The sequence below is a fragment of the Vipera berus genome (assembly GCF_964194415.1).
Source record: "Vipera berus genome assembly, chromosome: 1".
NCBI lineage: Eukaryota > Metazoa > Chordata > Lepidosauria > Squamata > Viperidae > Vipera > Vipera berus.
The window spans coordinates 178,795,968-178,821,445 of record NC_138202.1 but is presented as its reverse complement, the minus strand read 5'-3'; the positions used below and the strand labels follow the sequence as shown (position 1 = coordinate 178,821,445).

Here is a 25,478-nt window from a genome sequence, read left to right as displayed (position 1 = left end):
AGAATTGCTGCTAAATATTCAGAACTGAATGTATTGCCAAGATTAGCAGATAATATTGCCAACAGTTGGGAAAAAATATTTAATACTAGATTCACTCTGCTATGTATAATTTGAAAGTACGTATATAGTGTATGCACAATGGTTCATAAAAATTAACAGAAAGTAAGTTAAATATAAATAGATTATGATAGTAGGGCCCCAGATCAAAGAAACAGACATTCTACAGCACTGATCTAAAATAAGTTAAAACATACATTTAGTTAAACATTACAAAGATAATAGAATACTTAACTATACAATCAATATAAAATTTAACGAGCCATTTTTTGGGTATTTCATACTATGTAAGATTATAATTTTCTGTTCCCTTGTTCAATTTAGACAGTATCTTTTACAAACTCATCATATATTAGAGTCAACTTCCTACCGGGTCAAGTTTTTTTCTCTCTAAAATAGAAACTTAATAACTTTCTCAACTTTGAAAAACATCCAACTTTGTACTTCGGTCAAAACACAGTTCAAATAAAGAATTTTGCACAAGGGTTAACACTCCAATAAACAGTCTAAAATATATTAAATGTCCAACTCAATCCTTAAAAGTTTTTAAAATCAGTTTGATTTACCCCTTATGCTACTAGAAACACAGTAGCCTAGGGAAAACATATACCGGTATGGTATACTGTATTTACAAGTATTTCAATATTTTGATCCTTGGTTTCCTAAAAAACTATATTTTCATCATCAAAAGTTTGATTCCTTTAGCTTACCTTGAGCAAAAAAGATCCAGTTCTGTCAAAATAATCCAATATCAATTTTAGCTTTGTTATAAATGAATCATTCCATGAGAGATCTCAAATTTTCAAAATTATCTCATAGTTTTTACTCACACTCGACTTCCATCCCAGAAAAATCACATAGTCCTGTTTTTATTTTAAAATACATGAATAATAAAAACTTCTTGAAAATTTTAGAATGAAATTATTTCATCTAAGTTGCACTTGAGCTTCAGTGAAAATTGCTCCACAAATCATATCCCCCCCCGCCCTGTATTTCTCTTAAAAAGTATTTTTTGATACATCACACTTTATAAAAACGTGCTGCACTTTTCTCCCTTTTCCCTCTTCTTCTTCCTTCACCTTCTTCTTTCTCTCTATACTACCTCCAAGATGGTAGGAAAGTTGTTGTTTTGGAGGGCAGAGAAGCCGCTCTCTGGTGTTATGTCCTCTCAGTGCCTGTAGTGGTGCTGTAGGAGGCTGCTCAGCTCTCTTCTTGAGCAGCCCCAACAGCCCTGCCTTCTTTGCTGGAGAATATATTCAGGGATTCCCCTTAATAATCACCTACCCTCTGAGCACTTTGTAGTTTTAAAATAATAAAGAGCTCCCGTTCAAAGCTTTCGTCTCTTCTAAAAGCAGGAATCTTTCTCCTCAGAGCCAGGGGGGCAGCAACAGCAGCAGCTCCTCAGGACTGAAGCAGCTCCGAGCCCATTCCCCGGTCCCTCTGCTGGGGAGGAAACTCTGGTCTGTCAGCCCAACAGAGGGAAAGGGGGGAGAGGAGAGAGGAGAGAAAAAAAAGCAGCTGGAAAGGTAAGCCAGGCCCGGCCTCCATCCCCGGGCTCACGTAGAGCAGCAGGCGGCGCTATGTCCGCAGGGCGGGCGGGCGAGCGGGCTACGCGAGGCCGGGGATTCGAAGGGGCGCTCTAGGCCTCGAGGGGGACTGGTGGGATTTGGGAAGCCGCGGGGTGCCGCGGAAGGAAAAGGGGGGGCGAGGCGGCCTCTTGCTCGTAATGGTGGGGAAGAGGCTCCTGGTCGGGCCTTCTTAGAGGGAGCGGGGTTGCTCAAGCCAGGGCAGGCCTGTGAGTTCCCCGCCCCCGCAGGGTCCCGCTCCGGCGCTCGGCGGGCCCAAATCGCCAAGATTAATGCGGGTTCAGTCGAAATCGTCCCGACTCCACGTTGCTTTGGGGTTCGGGGGTGGCGCTTAAGCCCGGGAGTGCCGGCCAAGGCCCTGAGCCGGCCGTTGACGGACGGGCGGGTGGACGGGGGGGGGGTGTCAGCGGCGAGCCCGGGGCGAGGAAGGCGAGGAAGGGGGTTTCGCCGGCGATATTATTGGGATAAAATATCAGGCCGGACACTATTTTGGCCGCGTCCCGCTTCTACCGCGGGTGGGTGCGCCCCGGCATGGCTCGGGGAGCGCGTCTCCTTGGGCCCCCGCCGCCGGCCTTTAAAGTTTAATTTGAGGCGTCGGAGCCATCGATACTCTTCGAAATCCCCCTCCCCTTTTGCTCCCGAGTATTAAAATCAACCCCATTCTAAAACGAGTGTAGGGATACTCTGCGTCCCTTGCTAAATGGCAGAGAGGGGTCTTCTCCGCCTTCTCCACGCCCTAATAGCCCACTCCTCCGCCGCCTCTCTTTCGAAAGTCTTAAGGTTAATTCTCAATTCAACTTAGGCTCGTGGAAACTTTTTCGAAATGCCCCTGGCACCCGCGAGCCGATGAAAGGTCCTGGGAAAGGGGAGGAAGGGAATTTTGCTACACGGTTGTTGCAAGGTCCCTCCCGAAATCCTCTCGGAGTGTTTGTTTTAGGGCATTGGAGCCTGGGTGGGGAGGGGGTGGACAGGGCTGCTGCCCACCCAGCTTCCTAGGCTGGGATTCTGGGCAGGATCACTCGGATCGTTTCGTTTCGGGAGTTCGTAGGTGCTGTCAACGCAGAGTCCCGTGTTCATTGAAGGCACCTACGGTGGTTTTGTGAATGAGTTGTAGGGCAGCTCATGATCTATCTCTGGTCGGGGAGGGTCGGCTAATAACTGTTATGCCAAAGCACTGGGTCCAAAATTTCATCCATGAGACACGTGGAAGGAATTGTTGAATTAGTTGTTTGGCCGGTGATTTTGGAGAAAAAAAAAAGACCTCAAGAGAAAGTTGGAACCGAAGATCATTCAGATTAGTTTCAAAAATGAACCCGCTATTGCATCTGGATAGTTGAGTGAGATAACCTAGACAACATTCAGTCCTTGAGGCAGAATTTTATCCACACAGAAATAATGACCATGTTTCTGGACCAGTTTTAGGAAAAGTTTCTTAAATTAGTCCGTCTAACCTAAACTAATTTAGATGAGGTCTTGGTGAAGATATAGAAATAATTGTTGATACAGCTCTGTCAATCCAAGGAAACTTTGGCCTTCTGTTTCTCCAACTGTAACTTTTCAAACCATATATGAATCAATTCTGAAATTGAGCTGAGTTTTAATCTGCTGTTTGTTGAAAAAAGCAAGCGCTTACAAGTTCATTAATTTATTATGGTCAGATTTGCATGATTCAAATTTGCATGAATGCAGGATATTTCTTTTGTGGGAGAAATCTAAATTCAATTGCAAAGCACTCATATAAATATTCTTTTATTAAACAAGTACAGAGTTGTATCTCAGCGTAGGATGTTTACATTTAAAATATTGTTTTATTAAATACAGTAGCAACAATTTTGTCACACCTTAAAATGGTAGACTGAAATTGTAGCTTAGATCTTTTGTGCCTATTTCACGGGAGGATTTTATTAAAAACTCTTGAACTACAGAAAAGTGAGCTGAAGTCAAGATCTAATCTATACTTTCCTAAAATTAAGTATATTTAAAGCAACACTTTTAACTGACAAGAAGTCTTATTTTGTCACAGTTCTTGGTCATTTATGATGATTGATATATTCTTTTCAGAAATGATTTATGGTCCAAGGACTTAACAGTTTTTCTCCCTGTTCCATTACTTAAGCTTAAATATTGCAATTTTAGTTTTATTATAGAATAACAATTGTATGTATTATCAGTTTTCACCATTTCTACCTTCTAGTGCATATTAAAATGTACTTACATTTTTTTTCAAATAAAAAATGCACTGAATAAAGCAACTGGTTTATTCCTCTGACCCTCAGAATCATTATCATCATCAACAACAACCACCACTGAGTTGGAAGGCACCTTGGAGGTCTTCTAGTCCAACTCCCTGCTTAGGCAGGAAACCCTATTTCAGACAAATGGCTATCCACTTTCTTCTTAAAATCTTCCAGTGTTGGAGCATTCACCGCTTCTGGAGGCAGGTTCTTCCACTGATTAATTGTTCTAACTGTCAGGAAATTTCTCCTTAGTTCTAGGTTGCTTCTCTACTTAGTTTCCATCCGTTACTTCTTGTCCTGCCTTCGGGCTCTTTGGAGAATAGCTTCACTCCCTTCTTCTTTGTGGCAGCCCCTGAGATATTGGAACACTGCTATCATGTCACCCCTTCACCCTTCTCTTCATTAAACTACACATACCCAATTCCAGCAACCGTTCCCTATATGTTTTAGCCTCCAGTCCCCTAATCATGTTTGTTGCTCTTCTCTGTATTCTTTCTAGAGTCTCAACATCTTTTTTACATTGTGGTAACCAAAACTGGATGCAGTATTCCAAGTGTGGCCTTATCAAGGCATTGTAAAGTGGTATTAACATTTCATGTGATCTTGATTCTATCCCTCTGTTAATGCAACCTAGCACTGTGTTGGCTTTTTTGGCAACTGCAGCACACTGCTGGCTCATATTGAAGTGATTGTCCACTAGGACTCCAAGATCCTTCACAGTTATTACTATTGAGCAAGGTACCACCTATACTGTACCTGTGCATTCAGTTTTTCTTGCCTCAATGTAGAACCTGTATGTATGCATGTAGCTGATCAATTAGGGGAATGCAAAATTGGCTTCAACTAGCACCTTAACTCCATCTTCAGTTTTTGCTGCATTTTAACTAATTTCTCAGACCACCTAAAGGTCAGTTGGAATGAAAGCAATTCTGCTCTAGTGTGAGGCTCATAAGGTGGCATAGGGAGATGGCAGAGGGGAATAGCTCAGTGGGATGAAGCAAAAGGTCTTCCCTCCTACCTGGCTTCAGCACCACAGTTGCACGATAGGATTGGCATCAGAGCCAAGAATTAATTTGCCCTGATGCTCAGTCGTGAGAATGGTATGTAATCATGCAGATGTACAAGTGATCTGCATGGAGAGGTATTTAGAGTTGTATTTAGATGAATTTTTTGGGTTCACAAAACTGAAAATGCTCAGAATGTAACCCAGATTTAGCAACTCATGTAATTGCAATTGAGCAGTTCCTTGAAACAAGGCAACCAAGTAACAATGCTAAATATAATCCTAATAGCATTGTCAGGACTCTGTCCTAGTACAAAACTGTTAAGTAAAGTTCATTAACTAAAACCTAGGTGCCTAATGACAAGATTTTTTTTCTTAAATTGAGTTTTCTGTAATATTGCTCTGCTAGGTCCATCTGATTTCAAGAGAATTAAGATGAGTTATGAACGCTTTCATAGTTACTTTATATTTTTGTGAGCTTAGGTGAATATGATTTAATATTCCCATGTAGGTGCTTTTATTTAGCCTGTTACCTTCAACATCTGCCTGTATCAGGAGAAGAATTTTATCACAAATCCACTCACAATAAGAACTTCATGGCTCAGAAATAATAATGCATTTATTTCTTGACATATGTGGATGAAGGGTGAGGGTATTCTGAATTGGTAGACAATTATTCTCCTAAAGCATAGAAATCTATGCATTAAAATTGAAATACGAGAATTTTAAGACTAAGTGCTTTTTTCATTAATAGGACTATTTTAGAAGTATCCTTCTGAGTAAAACTTACATGGGGTTGAGTTGTGAATGTGCATATAAAATCAATTTATAACTGATCTAATGTCTACGCAGAAGAGAGTTTTAATGATGGTATTGTCTTTAGTCTTCAGTAGATGTTTTTGAAGCCCTCCTCCTGTGAGCCCAAAAACTAAGGAAAAGCAATGTCTGATTCATTTGCATGATCTCTTGTTTTAGATCAAGCTGATAGCATCATGCAGAGGCCGCACCCACTCCAGCTCTGGCAATGCGAAAAAAGTTGCGATATGTCGTGACACATCACGTGACACGACGACTTTGACACCCGTGTTATAGATTATACAAAGAACGCTTTTATATGGGAGATTAACAGTATAACTGCTATGTAGAAGTATATGGTGGTACGATAAAATCTTCATTAAATTTATAGTATCATCGATACTGTGTGATTTTAATATTAATTTTTGTGATGTGATGTATAATAAGACACTTAGTACTGTAACTTTATTGATGTAAAATGTCTGGTTGCCATCCTATGAATATTTATTGGACAGTGAGGATTATTGATTTAATTGAAACTTGCTTCTTAATAAATATAGTTAGAATCAAGCTGCCAGAAACATATTGTAGCATTTTTTTTTCTTTTTTCCATTTATATCCCGCCCTTCTCCGAAGACTCAGGGCGGCTTACAAGCTTAGCAGTAGCCTTCATTCTATGTATATGCCTGCTTATTAGGGCTTTCACCCCCCCCCCCAAGCGGCATTATTACAAAGTCAGCTTAATTGCCCCCAACAATCTGGGTCCTCATTTTACCTACCTCGGAAGGATGGAAGGCTGAGTCAACCTTGAGTGGTGGGATGCGAACCTGTTTTGTTGTCATATGATAAAATCTAATATTACATAAAGAAAAAAGCTAGAACGTTTTCTTAGTTCATGTATTCTCCACATTTCCTAAAAGAAAACAAAAACCCAAAACTTTGGAATGATCCCTAGCTATTCAGAACTGAATTGGGGAATGTAGGTGCATGGTTACGGAGAATTACCCCTTCCTTTTTTCTACAGTACTGCCAGAAGCATTGTCTTTCCAGTGGGAAAACTGGACTGGATTTTACTACACCTCAATTTGTTAGCTTATAAGCAACCCAATTAATTACATGTGACCTGTCACCCTGACAGTTGTACTAGTGTTGTGTTATATTCAAATAAATGCCTTAGAAAGATTGATATTTGTGAAGGTGGCAAGTAGTAGATTCAACAATATCCCAGATTCAGAGGCAGAATGGGGTAATTCAAAGCAATGTCCTGAGATCCTATCAAGCTCTCAGCTTTACATGGCTCTGGTCTTAGATTTTTTTTTCTTCTGGAGTTTTGTGGTGCTTCAAATGCCGTGGCAGCTTCACCAAAATAAATCAAAGCTCAGTGTTTACACTTACAGGCCACTTATTAAACTTATGGTAGAATATCACTCAAATATCTATGCATGTACCAAATTATGTAAATTCTCCATTTTTTTCTTACAACTCTTTGTTTGGAAATTTTATGCTCCCCGCTTAACAAGGGACAAAAATGTATAACCACTGAAGTTTTCCTCTGCTAAAGAATGAGAGGGTAAATGTCTATTCTTCTGAATCTTCTTCTGTATGTAGGTATTGATCCTTCTCAGCCTATTTTTGGAGTTACAGTACTTGGGCTCAGACTGACTCTGAATTTCTCAGAAGTCTCTGCAGACTAAAGCTTGTTTATGTGTCATTCCATTTCTGAAGATTCTGAGCAGCTTGAAATAGTTAATGCAGAAACAGAAAGTTAAAAATAGCAAAAAAGTAATATTAATAACAACCACACAAGTAATATTGCAACATTAAAGCAAAAATAATGGCACACATTTTTTTTGCTATTTTTTAAAGCACCACAGGCATAGAATTCCTTTAACTTTCCCTAAATCAGGGGTCTTCAAACTTGGCCCTTTTATGACTTGTGGACTTCAACTCCCAAATTTCTCAGCCAGGCACGCTGGTGGAGGAATTCTGGAAGTCCGCAAGTCATAAAAGGGCCAGATTTGAAGACCCCTGCCCTACATTCACAGCTGGTCTTTGGAGGCCTAAAAATAAAGTTTAATGTATTCTTATTTTTAAAAAAAGTGTAAATCACAGTTTAAAAAAGGTTCTGATTTACACCAAGGATAACCTCTAAAAATAATTCTTTTTCAAAAGGATCTCCAAATCACCTGTTTACTTGTTTTTATTATAAAGATTCCGTGAGCATTTTAGAAACAGCTGATAGAAGATAATTTTGTAACAGTTTTCAGTATAAGAATTGTAACCTTCCATATGGGTCAGAAAATGAGAGTATACTATGTTTCATATATTGTGTTATATGTATTATTTTGAAATATTTGTATTTCAAAAGATAGTAAATGATACATTTTGAAATCAACAGGCTGCTTTCAATAGAACAGGAGGACATTTGTAGTACACTTGATCCTTCTGAGACTATTCTCATTCAGAACAGATTTGAAAAAAGTCTCCTTTTTTCTTTTATGTCCTTTACAATGCAATTCTTAGACAGAATTAGATAGTATTTCTAAATGTACTCGAACCTTTTGTGGGATAGCCTATGCTAAATTTGTATGGATATAGAGGTGATTGTATAAATGGAATAATTATAAATGCAGAATGATAAAACTGAAGAGTCATTAATTCCCATAGTATTACTAATTTTTGATGTGTAATGTCTGTGTAAACAGCAGACATGCTCAACCTATTCCAAATGAAAAAAGTTTGCAATCTTAGGATTTTGCGCAGAAAGGAAGGATTTACATCTCTCAAAAATCACACTGTAGTTGTGTGAACAAGGGTGGAAATATGAGAGGAGCTGGGAAGTGCCTTTGTAAGAGTGAGGAAATGAGAGCAGAGTTTGGAGCCTCTTAACATTTTATTTATTGTTTATATGATTTGTATAGCTGCTATCTGACCAAGGTGCTTTTAGGAAGTATACAGAAATCAAAACCAAAGGAACAATTAACAGGTTATTAGTAGGGAAAAGATGGGGGATGGATAAGCATTTTTGAATAGACAGCAATTCTTATTTCACCCCAAAGAAGACATAGATTGGTATAAGAATGCCCTTGTTGGAAAAAGATTGGTCTAAATCAGGGATAGGCAACCTCGGTTCCTTTATGACTCGTGAACTTCAACTCCCAGAATTCCTGAGTCAGCTGACTCAGGAATTCTGGGAGTTGAAGTCCACGAGTCATAAAAGAGCCGAGGTTGTCTACCCCTGGTCTAAACTGTAGTAAAAAAGCTTGTACCTATTGAACAAGTATTGTTTTTGCAGTTGTTGTTAGTGGACAAATGGCTAATTGAAATAAGGAAGACGTGAACCTTACCAGATGGGCACAATTGTCAGTACCAATGGAAAAGAGTCACTTAGGTGCGATGGGTGACTGTATAAATTGAATAAGTAAATAAATAAGTAAATAACACAGTGCTTAGTGTTTACAGGTATTGTTTCTGTGCTTTAATGAAGGAACAGCTGAAGAAAGATTTCACTCATAACTTGACAATGTAGAAGAAATTTAAATTTAAAAATAAAGTCAAAGTAATAAAAATGGACAGAATCAACACTCGGGGAAATGTACAGTATTTAAAAAGGCAAGAAACTGAGCTCCTTGAAGCAAGAAATTTCTAATTATACTATGGTGTCAGAAAATGAGATTAAATAGAAAAGATGTGATTCTCATTTCTTTTTTAGTTTATCCCGTGTGTGTGTGTGTGTGTGTGTGTGCGTGCGTGCATGCCAAAAATCCCAGATTAAGTTTTTTTTAATTAGTGAAATATTTGTGGTGTTCTTTCTGTTCAATATTAACTTTTTAGTTACCTGCTTCTTCTAAATTAAGAGATGCTACATTCCTTGGTGTGCAACTGCTTTAGTTTCCCAAATCTTTTTTTTTCCTCTAGAAAAAAGGAGCTTTAACAATGTTAAAAACTGACTGTTGGGATCAAGGTGGATGTGTCCAGCAATTCTTGCTTAGCCCTGATATCCTTGGTTATGGGCTGGCTTCATGCTCTTGGGGGCGGGGGGTCCTGCACCAGTTAATGCAGTAGCAAAGTTCAAATGGCATCTTGGCAGTACAGTATATTGAGAGAATATATTACCTCTTTGTCTACCAATTCTCCTAAAAACTCCACTCTCTTTGTGCACGCAGACCTGCTGAAGGTGTAAAATGTCAATGCAGGACAACTTTCTGAGAGCATCTGAGTAAAGGGCTGGTTTTTGTCACTTAGAGTCTCATCATTAAATAATAAAGGGTGATGTTGGAAAGCATTGTCTTGGAGCCTCATGCTTACACTCCTACTCTTACAACTCATGTCCTCCATAAGGGTCTGCCCAAGCCTCTGCTGCTTACGCGTAATAGGCTTGGGGAATTTCTCATCTTCTATACTTATACTAGTTTTGCTTTCTTTCTCCATATTAGAACAAACTGGAGGTACCTTCTCACTAATACAAGGTTCTCTTGCAATGTTGAAGATTTTTATTTGTTTTGCAGTCTCAAGAGGCAACTTGGGCTGGGATCTGCTGTCCCCATAAAAATATTTTGTTCAACACTCTGCCTCTTCTCTGCCAATCCCTAATAGTTTTCAGAATTTAGAGAAATCTCTCCACCAATAAGAAAGTAAGCCAGGAAGAAAGTGCTAAATAACACTGATGTCTTTATTCCTACCTTCACAATGCTCACTATAAAAAGATTGTTGCTAATTTCCCCAGGGAACTGTAGCAATGTGAAATAAATCCCTCTTCTGTTATCCATGACTTCATCACATCAGAGGAACAGTGTTGTTTCTCTCCTTTCTTTCTTGCATCACGAAGACCAGTATCGCCAAGCCCAATTGCTCCCTCTTCTGCAAAACAACCCTCAGAGCTATGTGAATGTAAAAGTGCCCCCCCAGGACACTTTTCCCATACAGGTGTGGGACTTAACTGGGTGTAAGCAGTTACAGCATCAACTCTGACTCAGTCTTTGGGTTCCATATAGGATATAACATGAACTACTAGAGAAACTATGAAGATAAATAAATGTGCATGTTAGTAGACTGAGTTGGAATGGAAGTAGGATTAGAAAGGAATAAAAAAATGAAAGATTTGGAATTTATTTAATTTAAAAATAAGATTGGAGAATTAGCTAAAGAAAATCTTACTAAAAATTATTCCACTATGAATGAAGAATATACACAAGAAAGATTTAGTGTAAAGTTGGAACAAGGGGCTGAAATAGCTAAAGATAACAACAACAAACACCATGCAACATCCAGATCTGCCTATCCCTATCCCTATCCCTATCCCTATCCCTATCCCTATCCCTATCCCTATCCCTATCCCTATCCCTATCCCTTGGAAAAGACTTAATAGGCAGATAAAAATGTCAAATTTGGTCTGAACAACTGGTTCATTGTGTGATGAACCAACAATAACAACAACAACAACAACAATATCAAGAGAGGAATATTTCAAGGTGATCCACTATTCACTATCACCTTATTTGTCATTGCACTGTTTCCTCTGTCAACAATACTGAATAACTCAGGATTGGCTATCAAACATCAAAAATATCTGCCTGACTATTCCGCCCCCTTTACATGGATGATCTGAAGCTGTATGGAAAAACACCATCTGAAATAGAATCGCTGCTCAAGATATTGCAATGGAAGTTTGGCTTGGACAAATGTGCCACACTCACTATCAAACAAGGAAAAACAGTGAAAACTGAAAGAATAAAGATGCCCCACCAAAATAACATTAAGAGTCTGGATGTGGATGATTATTACAAATACTTGGGTATCCTTCGAGCTGACAACCCCAAGCACACTGAAGTCAAGAAAAACATTAGAGGTGAATACATCAAGAGAGTGAAAAAGATCTTAAATCTAAACCCAGTGGAGGAAATACCGATGAAGACAACACCTGGGCAATTCCAGTCATTAGATACACAGCTGGACTGGACTCAAGCAGAACTAAAAGCAATGGATAAGAAGACCAGAAAAATAATGATAATGAATTAGGCCCTTCATCCACGCAGTGACATTGACAGATTCTATCTACCAAGGCAAATAGGTGGACATGGAATGCTGCAAGTACATCAGATGGTTGAAGAAGAAAAAGAATGACTTTGGAAGAATATCTGAAGGACAATGATGAAGATGCACTGGAGTTAGTATATCAGGAAGGCTTACTGACTACTGGAGAGACCAAACTGGCCTACAAGAAAGACCAAATGAAGAACAGAGTGGAGACATGTGAAGACAAAGCACTACATGGCCAGTACATTAAAAAAAAACAACTAGGGAAGCAGATAATAACAAGACCTGGCAATGGCTAAGAGAAGGAAAGTTGAAGAAAGAGACCGAGGGACTAATTAAGCTTTAAGGACAAATGCATACAAAGTCAAAATTGAGAAGACAGCAACAGACAGTAAGTGCCGCCTATGCAAAGAAGCTGAAGAAACAGTGGAGCACCTGGTAAGCTGCTGCAAGAAGATCGCACAGACTGATTACAAGCAGCGGCATGACAAAGTAGCAACAATGGTGCATTGGAAGATCTGCAAGAAATATCATTTGCCTGCAAGCAAGAACTGGTGGAATCATAAAATAGAGAAAGTCATAGAAAATGAAAATCTTAAATTGCTCTGGGACTTTAGAATTCAAACAGATAGGAACCTGCCACATAACACCCCCAGACTTAACAATTGTCGATAAGAAAGACAAGAAAGTTTGGATAGTGGACGTAGCAGTGCCTGGTGACAGAATAGAGGAGAAAGAACTAGAGAAGATAACAAAATACAAAGACCTACAAATAGAAATAGAACGACTCTGGCAAAGGCAAGCAAGAGTAGTACCAATAGTAATAAGTACCTTGGGTGCAATCCCAAAACAACTGGAGCACCACTTGAACACCATTGGCATTGACAAATTCGCCATTAGGAACTGCTGCAAATTCGCCTTACTAGGAACTGCTTCCGTCCTGCGACAATATCTGTAATACCATCAAGCATCCACATCTGCCTATCCCAGGTCCTTGGTAAGGACTCGATAGGTAGACAAAAATGCCAAATCCAGTCTGAACATATCTGGCTGACTGTGTGATGATCAATAATGATAATAATGATAACAACAACAACAACAATAATAATAATATAATCATCATCATCATCATCTCCACACTGCCAAGATACTTTCCAACAATTTCATTGGGCATCTGACCCTTTTTTTAAAAAAAATAGAAACTAGAGATTTGGTGACAAATTGATGACTTTAATTTGAAAATAGTCATTTGCTCAGTTAAGTTCCTCTTCCTTTCCCTATCCTTGCTTTTCTGGAAAATTGGAGTTTAGTAATAGAGGTATATAAAGCCTTGTCCCACTTTGAAGAAAACCTTTAAAGAAAGACGCTTGCAGATTTGTTTCAAGTAGCTTTGTCAACTCAGAATTCATTGAAATCCTGTAGATATTTCTATTACCTACAGTTAGTTTTGCAGATACACATTTACAAAGTGTTGATGGAATAACAGTGAAGGAGCAGCATGATATATGATATGCAGTTGTTCCATGCTAATGACTTTCTGATTCACAGTACCTCAAAAAGGTAGAGGTAGATAATGCTTCTAATGATGTTTAAATATTTTAAGCAAAGGATCCTGTTTTCTTAACAATTAAGTTTTCCTTTTGTTTCTCCTAGATTTTTTCCTTGTGTAAGCAAGTTATGCGTAGGTAGTTTAATTTGATATTTGAACCAAAAGATATGCTTTATGGTACTCAAACCAGAATAGTATTCTAGGTTTAAACTTCTTGGCTTGTGGATGCCTATTCTTATAAGCACAATTAATCATAATCTTGAATGTGGGTACAGTATTTATCTCCTCAAATATCCATGTCTGGTTTGTTTATCTGCTCAGATGAACAAATGAATAATATATACTAACATTATTGACATTATTGTTTCATAAATCAAAGGTCCTGGTTTAAAGTGCTAAGCAAATATGCTTGTTAGTAAATATTTTAAACCTAAACAGCTTTAAAACTTGGAAATCAAAAAAACTTCCAAATAAAATTGTGCAGAACACTTGTTAGTGCAGGCAGCCCAAAAGCAAGTAGCATGAATAATTATTCAAAAACTAGCTCCACATTTTTCTTTTAAAATGAAATTTTTTAGATGTAAAATATATGATTAATGTGTACACCTTTGTCCTGTGTTTCAAAATTCACTAGTAAGTGTAGTTGGGTATTTTATACTTGATTTCAAGCAGAACCACATATATTGATCCCTAATACAGGAAATGAAAATAATTTAGAACTAAGAAGAGGTGCTTAAAGAAAGAATTGTCATTGTTCCTTGTTCCATTTATTATCCAATGAAAGTAATTATTTAAAGAAACATTTCTGGAAATTGATATACTGTACACTAATTTGCATATAGTGCAATCTTTTAAGTTGTGGATCTGTGATTAAAGGGCTGAAGTTCAAGGAATCTGAAAGTTGTGGTGCATATGGAACTAAGGACCCCAATACATTTTCCCATAATTAAATGGAGGAATTCAGTGGAACAAGCTGTCTTTCACGATATCTGCAATTTATTTTTGCATATAAAGATTTAAATAATTATTCTCTCATTATTGGCCAGGGTAGTTGGGTCTTAGGAATTAGAGCCCAAAACATTTGGCAAGTATCAAGGTATCTACATCTGCATACAGTTTGATTTTATGCCATAAGCAGTCTAGCTCTCTCAAATATATTCTTTGATATATTTTTCCTGTGATTTTTTTTTCTTAGACAATCTATTTCACCTTGACTCATCATCATTCCAAGATAGAGGCATCTCTGGGGCTCTCTGCTAATGTTAATATGGTACAGAAGATTTAAAATTAGGTAAGTCCTGATGTGCATATAGGATTAACTTCAATATGTATCAGCAGCTTCTCCTTTTACATTTTAACTTTTTTGTTGGTGTTTTCTTTCAGCTGATGTTCACAAGAAAAAGAGTCACGTGATGTATGAAGGCAAACATATACACTTTTCTGAGGTTGATAATAAGCCATTGTGCTCCTACAGCCCCAAACTGTGTAAGCAGAGGCGACTAAATGGCTACGCCTTCTGTATCAGACATGTTCTGGAGGATAAGACTGCCCCTTTCAAGCAATGTGAATATGTGGCAAAGTACAATAGCCAACGCTGCACCAACCCTATCCCTAAATCTGAGGACCGTAGGTAAGTGACAGCAACAAAACTAAAATTATCAACAAGATAAGTAAAGTAAGTAATGGATGCTACATAAATCCGTGAATGATCAGTGATACTAATCAGAGGCCACTTGTGAATTTGATGAATGTATTTATTTACTTAAAGGACATATATGACTGCCTATCTCACACAGGGACTCTATAGGCAACTTGCAATAATCTATAAAACATAGTGAAAAAAAGCAAAGGTATCCTCCCCCCAAGGGGCTTGACCAAACATCATCCCAGCTGACACCCCCCCACACACACCTTCCTAGCCCAAAGCTTGCTGGAAGAGCTGATTATAACAGCTCCCATTTTAGCTGGAGGAGTAGAATAAACGGAGTTGGGAAAATAGTTGAATATCAGAAAATTAGATAATGGGTCATCAGAAAAGTCTTCTCACTAAACACGCAACCTTTTAAAATATGTACTTTACTGCTTTTTAATTAATAACAAAAAGAAAACCACAAAACTAATAGTGATAATTTGTCAATGAGAAGGAAAAAAGAATATATGAAAAGTGCAGTAACAAAAATGAAAAATACAACAAATAATATGTCATAATAATAAACTGTTAGAATTCTATATATATTTGTCTAATGGAGATTTTATTTAGGATATATTTCAGAATAGAATAGAACATAACTAGAATAGAATAGAATAAAATAGAATAGGATAGAATAACTTCACTGTCACTTTAAACATACACTAATCAACACACATTAAAATGAAATTTCATTGCATTCAGCTTTTGAAAGATAACCACGTCCAATATATGCTACATAAACATGACATATGCATATGCCCTCATGCACATATATGACACAGAGAAACAACACAGTATAGTTTGGATATATACATATACATGGCGAGAAAAAAGAATCCTATGAATTTACAAGACAGATGGCATAAAAATTCAGTAATCCTGCTAGAAATACTTCGAAACCTCCTCCCAGAGGGGAGCAACAGAAACAGATCGTGAAGTGGATGTGGGTGCGTCTCTAACAATGCTTTGAGCTCTAAGCACATAGCACTTGTAAGCAGTATCCTGAATAATGGGAAGTCAGTTTCCTATAATCTTCTCAGCTGTCCTTACCACTCTCTGTATGGACCTTCTATCTGAGGCTCTGCTATCACCAAACCAAACAGTGATGCAGTTTGTTAAAACACTCTTTAATTGTGCCTCTGTAAAAAGTGGCCAGGAAGAGAAGGAGAAAGATGTGTATCTGACACTGATACATTTATAGAACTATCTTTTTTAATCTACTATATTTTGTACACATCAGTCCCATAATCAGTCCCATTATACTTGTTGATACATAGTCTATGTCTAGGCAGCCTGCTAACAGGTGGCAAATACAATCAGGTCTTCAATCAATAAGAGAAATGGGCCATATATTTTTCTTTCCAATGCTGTAATATCAGTCTTTGGGCCATAATAAGGGCCTGAAGAACCCATTTATATTCCCCGATTGTCAAATTACATGTATTAGGTATGTACACCAATCATATTTATACAATACTTTCTCCCCAAACCTAGTATGTATAGGACATTGTAAAAACATATGTTTTTTTATAGATTTTATTAGTTTTTATAGGGTTAGGAATAAAGTGGGGTTGGGGTTGGGGTTGGGATTTGGGTTAGGATTAGGGTTGGGGTTGGGGTTTTTCCAAATAACATGCTCAATATTTAGCAAACAGCATAATGTCTGGGTTCATGTGTTTAACAAAGAATAATAGATAATAGTTAATTATCATAAACAGTATGTTAATTAATCGCTCAATAGCCTTCTTGCTAATATATATTCAATATTACATATCACATTCCTTTCTCTCTAACTCATTTTTCTAGCCATTGATAGAAATTATCCCATGTTCTAAAATACACTGAGTCTTTCTCTTTTATCTTTAAAGTCAATCTATCCATTTCTTCACACTAGAATTTTCTTAATTAGTACTTCTTTAGCTGGTAATTTTTCATTTTTCCAATGTTGGGCAAATACAATTCTTGCTGCCGTTAGTACGTGTAGTATTAAATATTTGCAATCTTTCTCATAATTATCTCCCATTATTCCTAACAAAAATAATTTGGTTTACAGTCTATTTGTTTTTTAGTCATTTTCTCCAACCATAAATATTTTAACCCTTTTTTTGCTTTAGGGCATGTCCACCAGATATGATAATAAGTACCTGGTCTTTGTTTGCATTTCTAGCAGTTGTTTGAAGTATCTTTAAATATTTTTGCTAATCTCACTGGTGTCATATGCCATCTGTAAAACATTCTATATAAGCTTTTTTTATATGCCACTGCTTTAGTTAATTTAATATTTCTTTCCCATAACTTTTGCCAATCTTCTAATTCTATATTATATCCAAAGTTCTTTGCCCATGTTATCATTGTTTCTTTTACTTGTTCTTCTTCCATCTTTAAGTTTAACAGAAATCTAGAGTTTCTTAATCAACTTTTCATCTGTTTTTGGCAATATCTGATCAATTTCTGTCTGTTCTTTATAAAATCCCATTGTTTTAACATCTTTTTCATATCAAAGTTCTGTTTGGCCCATTTATTTATTTATTTATTTATTTATTTATTTATTTATTTATTTATTTATTTATTTATTTATTTATTTATTTATTTATTTATTTATTTATTTGTATACCGCCCTTCTCCCGAAGGACTCAGGGCGGTGAACAGGGCAATCTGTTGAGGCGTTATTTCCATCTCAGCTAAACTTATTTTATGTTTTATTATCTCCATTTGTTTCTTAAGTGTTTTCTTTTGTGGATCTATTTGTAATTCTGATTCTAATTTTCTGAATTCTTTCTTCAACTTTACCTGTTGTTGTTTCTTTTCCTTATTCTTTTAGCAATTTAAGTTGTAGCCAACACTCTGAAATATGCTTTAGCCGTATCCCACACATTTTGAAGCGATGTTTCTTCTTGTATATTTTGAAGAAAAAATCCATTTCCTTTTTCACTAGTTGTAAAAATTCTTTTTCTTTTAATATAGATTTATTCAAGGACCATCTTAATTTTTTCCTAGTTCCTCTCCAAGTCATCTTTATTGGATTTGATCTGCCCAAACATTAGTTTCTATCTCAATTTCTTGTATCATTAAGTTCCAAAGATGTCTATATCATATGAATTCTAGACCATGATTTATGTCTATTTGAGTAAAATGTATATTGTAATTTCTTTGGATTTTTTTCTCTGCATATATCTTGGATACAGAGTTCTTCTGTCATTTTTAAAAACACTTTAGGTAATATATTTCCTCCTTTTCTCCCTTGTTTGGCGCTTTTGTAGTCCAAAATTCCATCTGTTATTACATTAAAGTCTCCCGTTATACAAAGATTTTGATAGTTTAAATCTAATATTTTTATATAGTTTTTGATAAAATTGTTCTTGTTCATCATTTGGTGCATAAACTGCTACTATCACTATCTGTTTTTGATCCATCATTATTTCCACCATTAATATTCTCTTCAACTACATACATTTGTTTGGGATTCATCGTTTCTTTAATATATAGAGCTATTCCTCGTTTCTTTTGAAGTGCTAATGCAAAGTGAAGTGTTGTATCTTAATGTGTGTTTCTTGAAGACAAATTATATCCATTTTTATTTTTTGTAATCGTGTAAAGATTTTTCTCCTTTTTGAAGGAGAATTTAGTCCATTTATATTCATTGACAAAATCCCACTCTCCATCTCTTTCAGTTATATCTAGGTCTTAATCTTCTAATCGATCTTATCTGTCTCTGATCTCTTGGTCTTGCTCCTTCTTTTGTATATGTGTTTTTAATTTCTTCCTCCTCTCTTGGTTTGACTTCTCCTTCCACTGTCATTTTTTCCTGTTTCTTTGTTTCTCTCTTTGTACCAGATTCAGGGTCACCTCTTTCCAAAAATGCTCTATGGTTGTCGAAGAATTCCAGATGCTTTAAGTGGCATGTCCAATTATATCTTTTCATATCCCAGTAAATTAAAATCAGCCATCTGAAATTCACTCCTTTTTCAATTAATTTCCTGGTTAGAAACTGGTATTCTCTTTGGGATTCTCTTATTCTCCTAGGAATTTGTTTGAGGAGTATAATTTCTTTTTCTTTATATTTCAAAGTTTTGTCTCTTACTCTTCTCAAAATCTCGTCTCTTGTAGATCTTTTTAAGAAATCTAACATGTACTTCCCTGGGGATTTTATTTCTTCTAGCATAGTTTGAGTTGACTCGATAGATCTGGTCTAATTCTCCTTCCATTTACTGTTTCCCAGTTCCTAGTGCATCTGCCAATAGTTCTGTTATCAAACCTAGGAGATCCTCTTCCTTATCTTCCATTATATTTTGAAATCTTAAAAAGTATGAGGCTCTTTCCATCTCAATCCCAGTTATCGAGTCTTCTAGTTCTTCATTGATTTGGATCAACTTCTGATTTTCATCTTCTAAAACTTCTAGTTTTTGGTCAATCTCAGTGATTTATCTTCTGTTTTTTTAATTCTTTGTTGATTGTGATCATCTGTTTAAAACTTTCAAATTGAGAATCCATATTGTTAATTTTTTTATTCATTTTATCAAAATCACTTTTCGACTCTTCATGGTTTCTCGATGTGACTGCCATGTGAATAGCGATTGCCTCTTGAATTGCTTGTAGGGTCGCTTGAGTGTCCTTTTGGAAGGTATTAGCCTTTTCTTGTTGAAGCATTGTATCAATTGATCTCTGATAGACTGGACTTGCAGTCTGTTGTGTGGCACACACAGACACACAATGCAAAGACTAAGTGAACTTCTCTCCTTTTTATATGCTTTCAGGTGTGATTTTTATATTGCCCACACCTTTTACTTGCCCCAGGTGAGTTTAAAGGAGCATCACATGCTTGAAACAATCTTATTTATCCACAATTTTGAAAGGGTGCCAATAATTTTGTCCAGCCCATTTTTGGAGTTTTGTTTGACATTATGTCCAATTTGCTTTTTTTCCTCCCTTTTTTGTTGTGTTCCAATACACACAAAGAGAATAAACCTGTGTATAGCAAAACATGTGTTCCTGCAATACTTTTCTGTGAGAAATACTTGATTTTCTGGAAAAATTTCTGGGGTGCCAACAATTTCGGCCATGACTGTATGTAGGCTTCTTAGGAAATTTAAAATGGAGGAGGCTATAACCCAGTATTTTACTTTTGCAGTTTTTTTCTGAATAGGCAACTTCCCTATGACTGTCATTTTATGAGTATAAATACAATGTGCTATAATATTTTTAAGAGCACCTATATGGCCTCTTGGACCATAATTGCTTCTTTTTATTTTTCTCAACCATTCATTATTTTCCTATTTTAAAAGTTACTTGCTTATCTAGTTGCCTGTTAGTTGTTAGTTCTCCTTTCAAGTAGCTAAATATACTAATAATGAGATATGAGTTTAAATAATTCATATTTTCCAAAAAATATAAACATTTCTTGAATTCCCTCAAAGGGAAAGAGTATACCTTAAATTCTAGCTCAATAGTGTTTGAAGTACTGTATATGCATATACATGAGGGACGCGGTGGGTTAGGACGCTGAGCTTGTCGATCAGAAGGTCGGCAGTTTGGCGGGTCGAATCCTGAGTGCCGCGTAACAGAGTGAGCGCCTGTTAGTCGTCCCAGCTTCTGCCAACCTAGCAGTTCGAAAGCACGTAAAAATGCAAGTAGAAAAATAGGGACCACTGCGGTGGGAAGGTGCGCCTTTGGCGTCTAGTCATGCCAGCCACATGACCACGGAGACGTCCTTGGACAAGCACTGGCTCTTTGGCTTTAAAACAGAGATGAGCACCGGCCCCTAGAGTTGGAAACGACTAGCACGCATGTGTGGGGGAACCTTTACCTTTACCTTTATATGCATAAAGTGAACAGTGGAATAGATCAGTAAATTAATGATGGACAACTTCACTTGTTCCCTGGTACAACATGAGTAACTTACAATGATTTCCTTTTCAAGATGCACACAGTCCTCTAATGGTTGACTTGCTTAGTGACTGTTCACCGTTGATATGAACGTGATGACAAAGTAACTTTGTGACCAGTCCTTGCATTACAACCTTTGCTAGTCTGTAAAGGAAAGTTGAAGTAAGATCATAAGCACAATTGCAGTTTCATTTAATGCCTGATTCATTTAACAACTTGCTAATTCCAGTCGTGGTCGTAAATGGATAGAATGGTCTCATTCTAGTTCTTCAGTGCAGCACAGATAGATTAGATGATAAAATGGAGGGTGCAACTGCTCTGATCCTTTCTTACCTTTTCTCTTAAATTCTTGTATTTGCTTTTTTTGTGGCCTGAGAGCCTAAAAGTGTCTCTGAAAGGATAAAAGTAAAAGGAGGAGTCAAAGAAGTTAAGTCTAAGTTATTTAACTTGTTTATCAGTTCTATTCCAAGTACAAAAATAAGACCCAGCCAGAAAATAAGTCCTAGCATGATTTTTCAGGATGCTCATAATATAAGCCTTATCCCAAAAATAAGCCCCCCGGGGGGGGGGCCTCAACATTGCTTGTATCAAGGATGCATGTGGAGGCCCTTGCAGGCTTGGAGGGATCCAAGAGTCTCCAGCGAAAGGGAAAGATCAGGGTGGGTGCCAGGGCCTGATCCACTGGAGGAGCCTCACTGATCTCTTTGGGGTGCATGGGGCAGCTCTGGGGCGGCTTGAGCAGGGCGAAGTGAGGAGGGGAGGGGAGTCCCGGCTGCCTCTTGGGGATGGGGGCTCCCTGCCTCCGTGGTGGGGTGGTGGATGGCAGGCTTGTTGGACAGCGGGGGCCGAGCACGCAGGGACCACAGTGTGGCACCACTTCCGCCCCATCATCTGCCTCGCCTCACCTGTTCAGGAGTAGCTTTTCCCATGTTCTCCTTCCTCCTCCTTTGAACAGCTCTTCACTCCCATTACTGTTTTTTCAGTCCTGGATCTCAGTTTGTCCGGAGTCTGTGCAGAGGGTCTTTGGAAATGAAGCTCCGCAAAGACCGGGTGGGGTGGGAACCATTCCCTCTGTTTTTGATCGTCTCTGAAATGTGCTGGAAGGAGCGGCCTGAGGGCTCCAGTTTGGCTTTGCAGCAAGCAAAAGGATTGGTGGCTAGTTTGGTGAGTGAACTATAGCCAGAGTGAATAATTTAGTGAGTGAAGTTTAGCAGGCTGAGCACACAGGAGCTGTGGTGTGGCACCACTTCCGCCCTACCACCTGCCTTGCCTTGCCCTGTGGCTGCAGCACCAGCAGCAGGCGGAGGAAGAGGCATGGGGGGAGGCGGCCGTGTGGACATCCGGCGGACCGGATCGCGTGCCTCCAGTGGCACCATTGCCACTAAACGTTATTTTTGTTATCATGTGTATTTCTAAACAGTTCAGCCATTCTGTTAACGGTATTCAAAATAATATGTGTCTTCAATTCTGTGTAAGTAGTAAATAATCTGAGACTTATCCTATAAATGTTTGCATATATTTGCATTTCAAATATTTTTTTGGCAGCAGCAGCAATGGCGCTCATGGTCTTGATGAGGCTTGAGATGTTGGAGGCACTTGGCAGTACGCCTTTTGTAGCAGGCAGCAGGGTTTGGTAATGGCGAATGGATTGACTTTTTAAAAAAATGCTCTCAAACTTCACAAAACTGCCTAGCAGGTTGCATGTGGCCCATGGGCCATGTGTCGAGCAGGCCTGATACAGACACATTCTGGTGGCTGAATGTCTTTTCCAAGGCCTTCGTGGCCTTCAATAGCACCAAGTGATATTATGCAATATATTCTTGGACTATTGGTAATTAGTCCTAAAAAGAGAATCTATCCACCACTTCAGTATTTTCATTTTCAGTTCTAAGGATGATTTCTGTACCTATTCTCATGTATTTCTTCTTTGTATTTAATTTTATGCATATTTTTTCATTTGATTTTCATTGCAAGGTTGCACATCCTTAGTGCTTTCAGCTATCAGTAATGTCATCAGCTAGTGCAAGTTATTCAGACTTCTTCAACCAGTTTTAAGTCCATGCTCACCTAATCTCGTTTCCCTCAATATGTACTGTATTTGACATATACAATACACTGAAGAGCATACTGATGTCTTTGGTTTTCTCCATTTTCCTGTATGCATTGGCAATAATGCCTCATGTTCCTCAATCTTTCCTAAGGCCAGCTTGAAATTTTGGCATCTCTCTTTTCATGTAGGGTTCTAATCTGTGTTGGATGAGTATTGTTTTACTAGCATGTGAGAGTAAAGATATTGTACAATTTTTTGTACATTCTGTTAAGTTGGAAAGTTGATTGATTCTTCCAGTCTGCTGTCCACTGTGTCATTCTCCAGATTTTCTGGCATAGCTTGCCTGGGACCTGTATTGATTTTTCTTCTGTGGCTAGCCCTATTTCTGTGGGTGTTCAGTTCCTGTAGCTTTTCAGCTGTCTAATAAACCAGAGTGCTGATCCCTTTCCATCTTCTGACATTAGAGGTTCTTGTAAATAGGGAATATTTTCTAAGGTATCTTAGATGTTGACATCTCTATTGTATGAGATTTCAGTATAGTCCTTTCATTTTTGTTTGATACTCTTTTAATTACTTTTTACCTGTTCATTAGCACACTAGCTGGAATTTTGAACCTACTTTTGAGTTCAGTTAGGGAATTGCAGCTGATAAAAATTCAGCTGTTACGATAGTGGCACCTCATCATCTAAGGAGTTTAGGGTACCATACATAATTCTTTCACTTCTATATTATTACAACAATTCTGTGAGGATGGTTAATTTATAAAAATGAGCAGCATAAGATTATCTGATAAATTTCATTGTGAGTAAGGGGCTGAGCTGCTCCTAGTTTCATATTGTTTTGATCAGACATCAGTATACTATACTCTTGGAATTGGTAAAGCTGAAATGATAGACTTTTCCATTCTTAAACAATTATCTGTGACAGGCTATTAAATTAGACATTTTTTACACTTTTCTTCATTTCAAGCATAAGCCTGAAGTGTTACAGAAGTAAGCTTCCACAATGTGTTAATTCTAACACAGCTATTTTTATTAGGATATTAAAAAAATGTCTTGAAAGATTTCTGTTACACTTAAATAGTCTCATCCTCCCTTACAAATGGGCATCATTTAAATGCAGGTTATAACTGCAAATGTTCAGAGCTCTGGATATGGTAACTGTTCTCATAAAATGTTTACTGTAATTCAAGTTTTGCTTCCATTTTTGAAGAGTTGAGCATGACAGTTTATGTGTCCTTCACTTAGTCTTCCCACAAATATAAATGGATTTTCCCCCCTTAGTTTTGGCTGGACTGACAAAGTGTTGGTGATTAGCTTTTTCTTCCTGATTTTTTTCCCAGGCACAAATATTGTGAGAAAAATATATCTTTCTGGTTTTGATTTTTAAAGGTATTGCAACAGTCACCTACAAGTTCTTGGCTTTTTACCGAAAAAGGAGAGGAAGAAAAAGAACGATCCAACAGAAGAGGTAAAAGTCCGGCACCAGATGGATTCAATAGCCTTCAGCCTGACAGTTCCTCCGCTGGCTTTGAAGATGCCCAATGGCCTGGATGGGATGTCTCTTTCTCCACCAGGGGCCCGGCCTCCTCTCCACTACTTAGAAGCAGAATTGGAAGACCCCTTTGCTTTCAATGAGGAAGATGAAGAGCTCAAGAAAGGGACAGCTGTGAAGAAAAAGTTGCAGAGCAAATTAGCCCAAAACCGTCAACGCCAGAAAGAAACTGAGATTCTGAAAGTTCGCCAAGAGCACTTTAGCCCCGTTCCTGCACCTTTGCAGCAGCAGCCTTTGCAACCACAGCAACATGCCCATCTCTCACATATACCAACATCTTTAAAGCCAGCAGTGCTCCCACAGAGCTTAGCCTGCAAGTCACCTCAACCTCAGAATACCAGCCTACCAATGCAGGGAGTGGCACCCACCACACATGCTATAGCACAAGCCAGGCAGTCGGCCAACAAAAGACCTCTGCCTCTCTTGCACCCTACTAAAGTTCATGCCCCAGACCCACCCAGGGCTGACAGGATCCTAATGAAAGCCACAGCCTTCTCCCCGTACTCATTCTGTAGGAGCCGGTTACAGAGACTGGTGAAACTGTGCACTCAAAAACATCAGCTGGATGCTGATCTCTTTCCACATTTAGGTAAGTACAGAAGAATATCTGCATTTTTGTTGGGTGTAAACGGATTGGCAATTGTATGTGAGCAAACTAATTGGAGGAACATTGGGTCTTTTCTTTATTGGAAAGAATAAAGAATGTATCACTATGCTTCCTCAGAATATAAGGGTACCCATTACTATTTACTATTTACTGATTACTATTTCATGATGAAAAGGGACGCGGTGGCTCAGTGGGTTAGGACGCTGAGCTTGTCGATCTGAAGGTCGGCAGTTTGGTGGGTCGAATCCTGAGTGCCGTGTAGCAGAGTGAGCGCCTATTACTTGTCCCAGCTTCTGCCAACCTGGCAGTTCGAAAGCATGTAAAAATGCAAGTAGAAAAATAGGGACCACTGCGGTGGGAAGGTAACAGCGTTCCGTGCGCCTTTGGCGTCTAGTCATGCCGGCCACATGACCACGGAGACGTCCTCGGAC

General features: G+C 38.1%; 1 protein-coding gene across 1 annotated transcript in view; it reads left to right on the top strand.

The window, feature by feature from the left end:
• Window positions 1-799: 799 nt before the first annotated feature.
• The window catches only part of INO80D (INO80 complex subunit D), a 54,088-nt gene continuing 29,409 nt past the window's right edge, over window positions 800-25,478 (top strand). Inside the window, exons 1-4 of the mRNA XM_081314114.1 lie at window positions 800-1,583; window positions 14,459-14,554; window positions 14,647-14,893; window positions 24,278-25,029. Coding sequence (XP_081170240.1) covers window positions 14,676-14,893; window positions 24,278-25,029 — 970 coding nt within the window. The 5' untranslated portion in view covers window positions 800-1,583; window positions 14,459-14,554; window positions 14,647-14,675. The remainder of the gene's footprint in view (window positions 1,584-14,458; window positions 14,555-14,646; window positions 14,894-24,277; window positions 25,030-25,478) is intronic.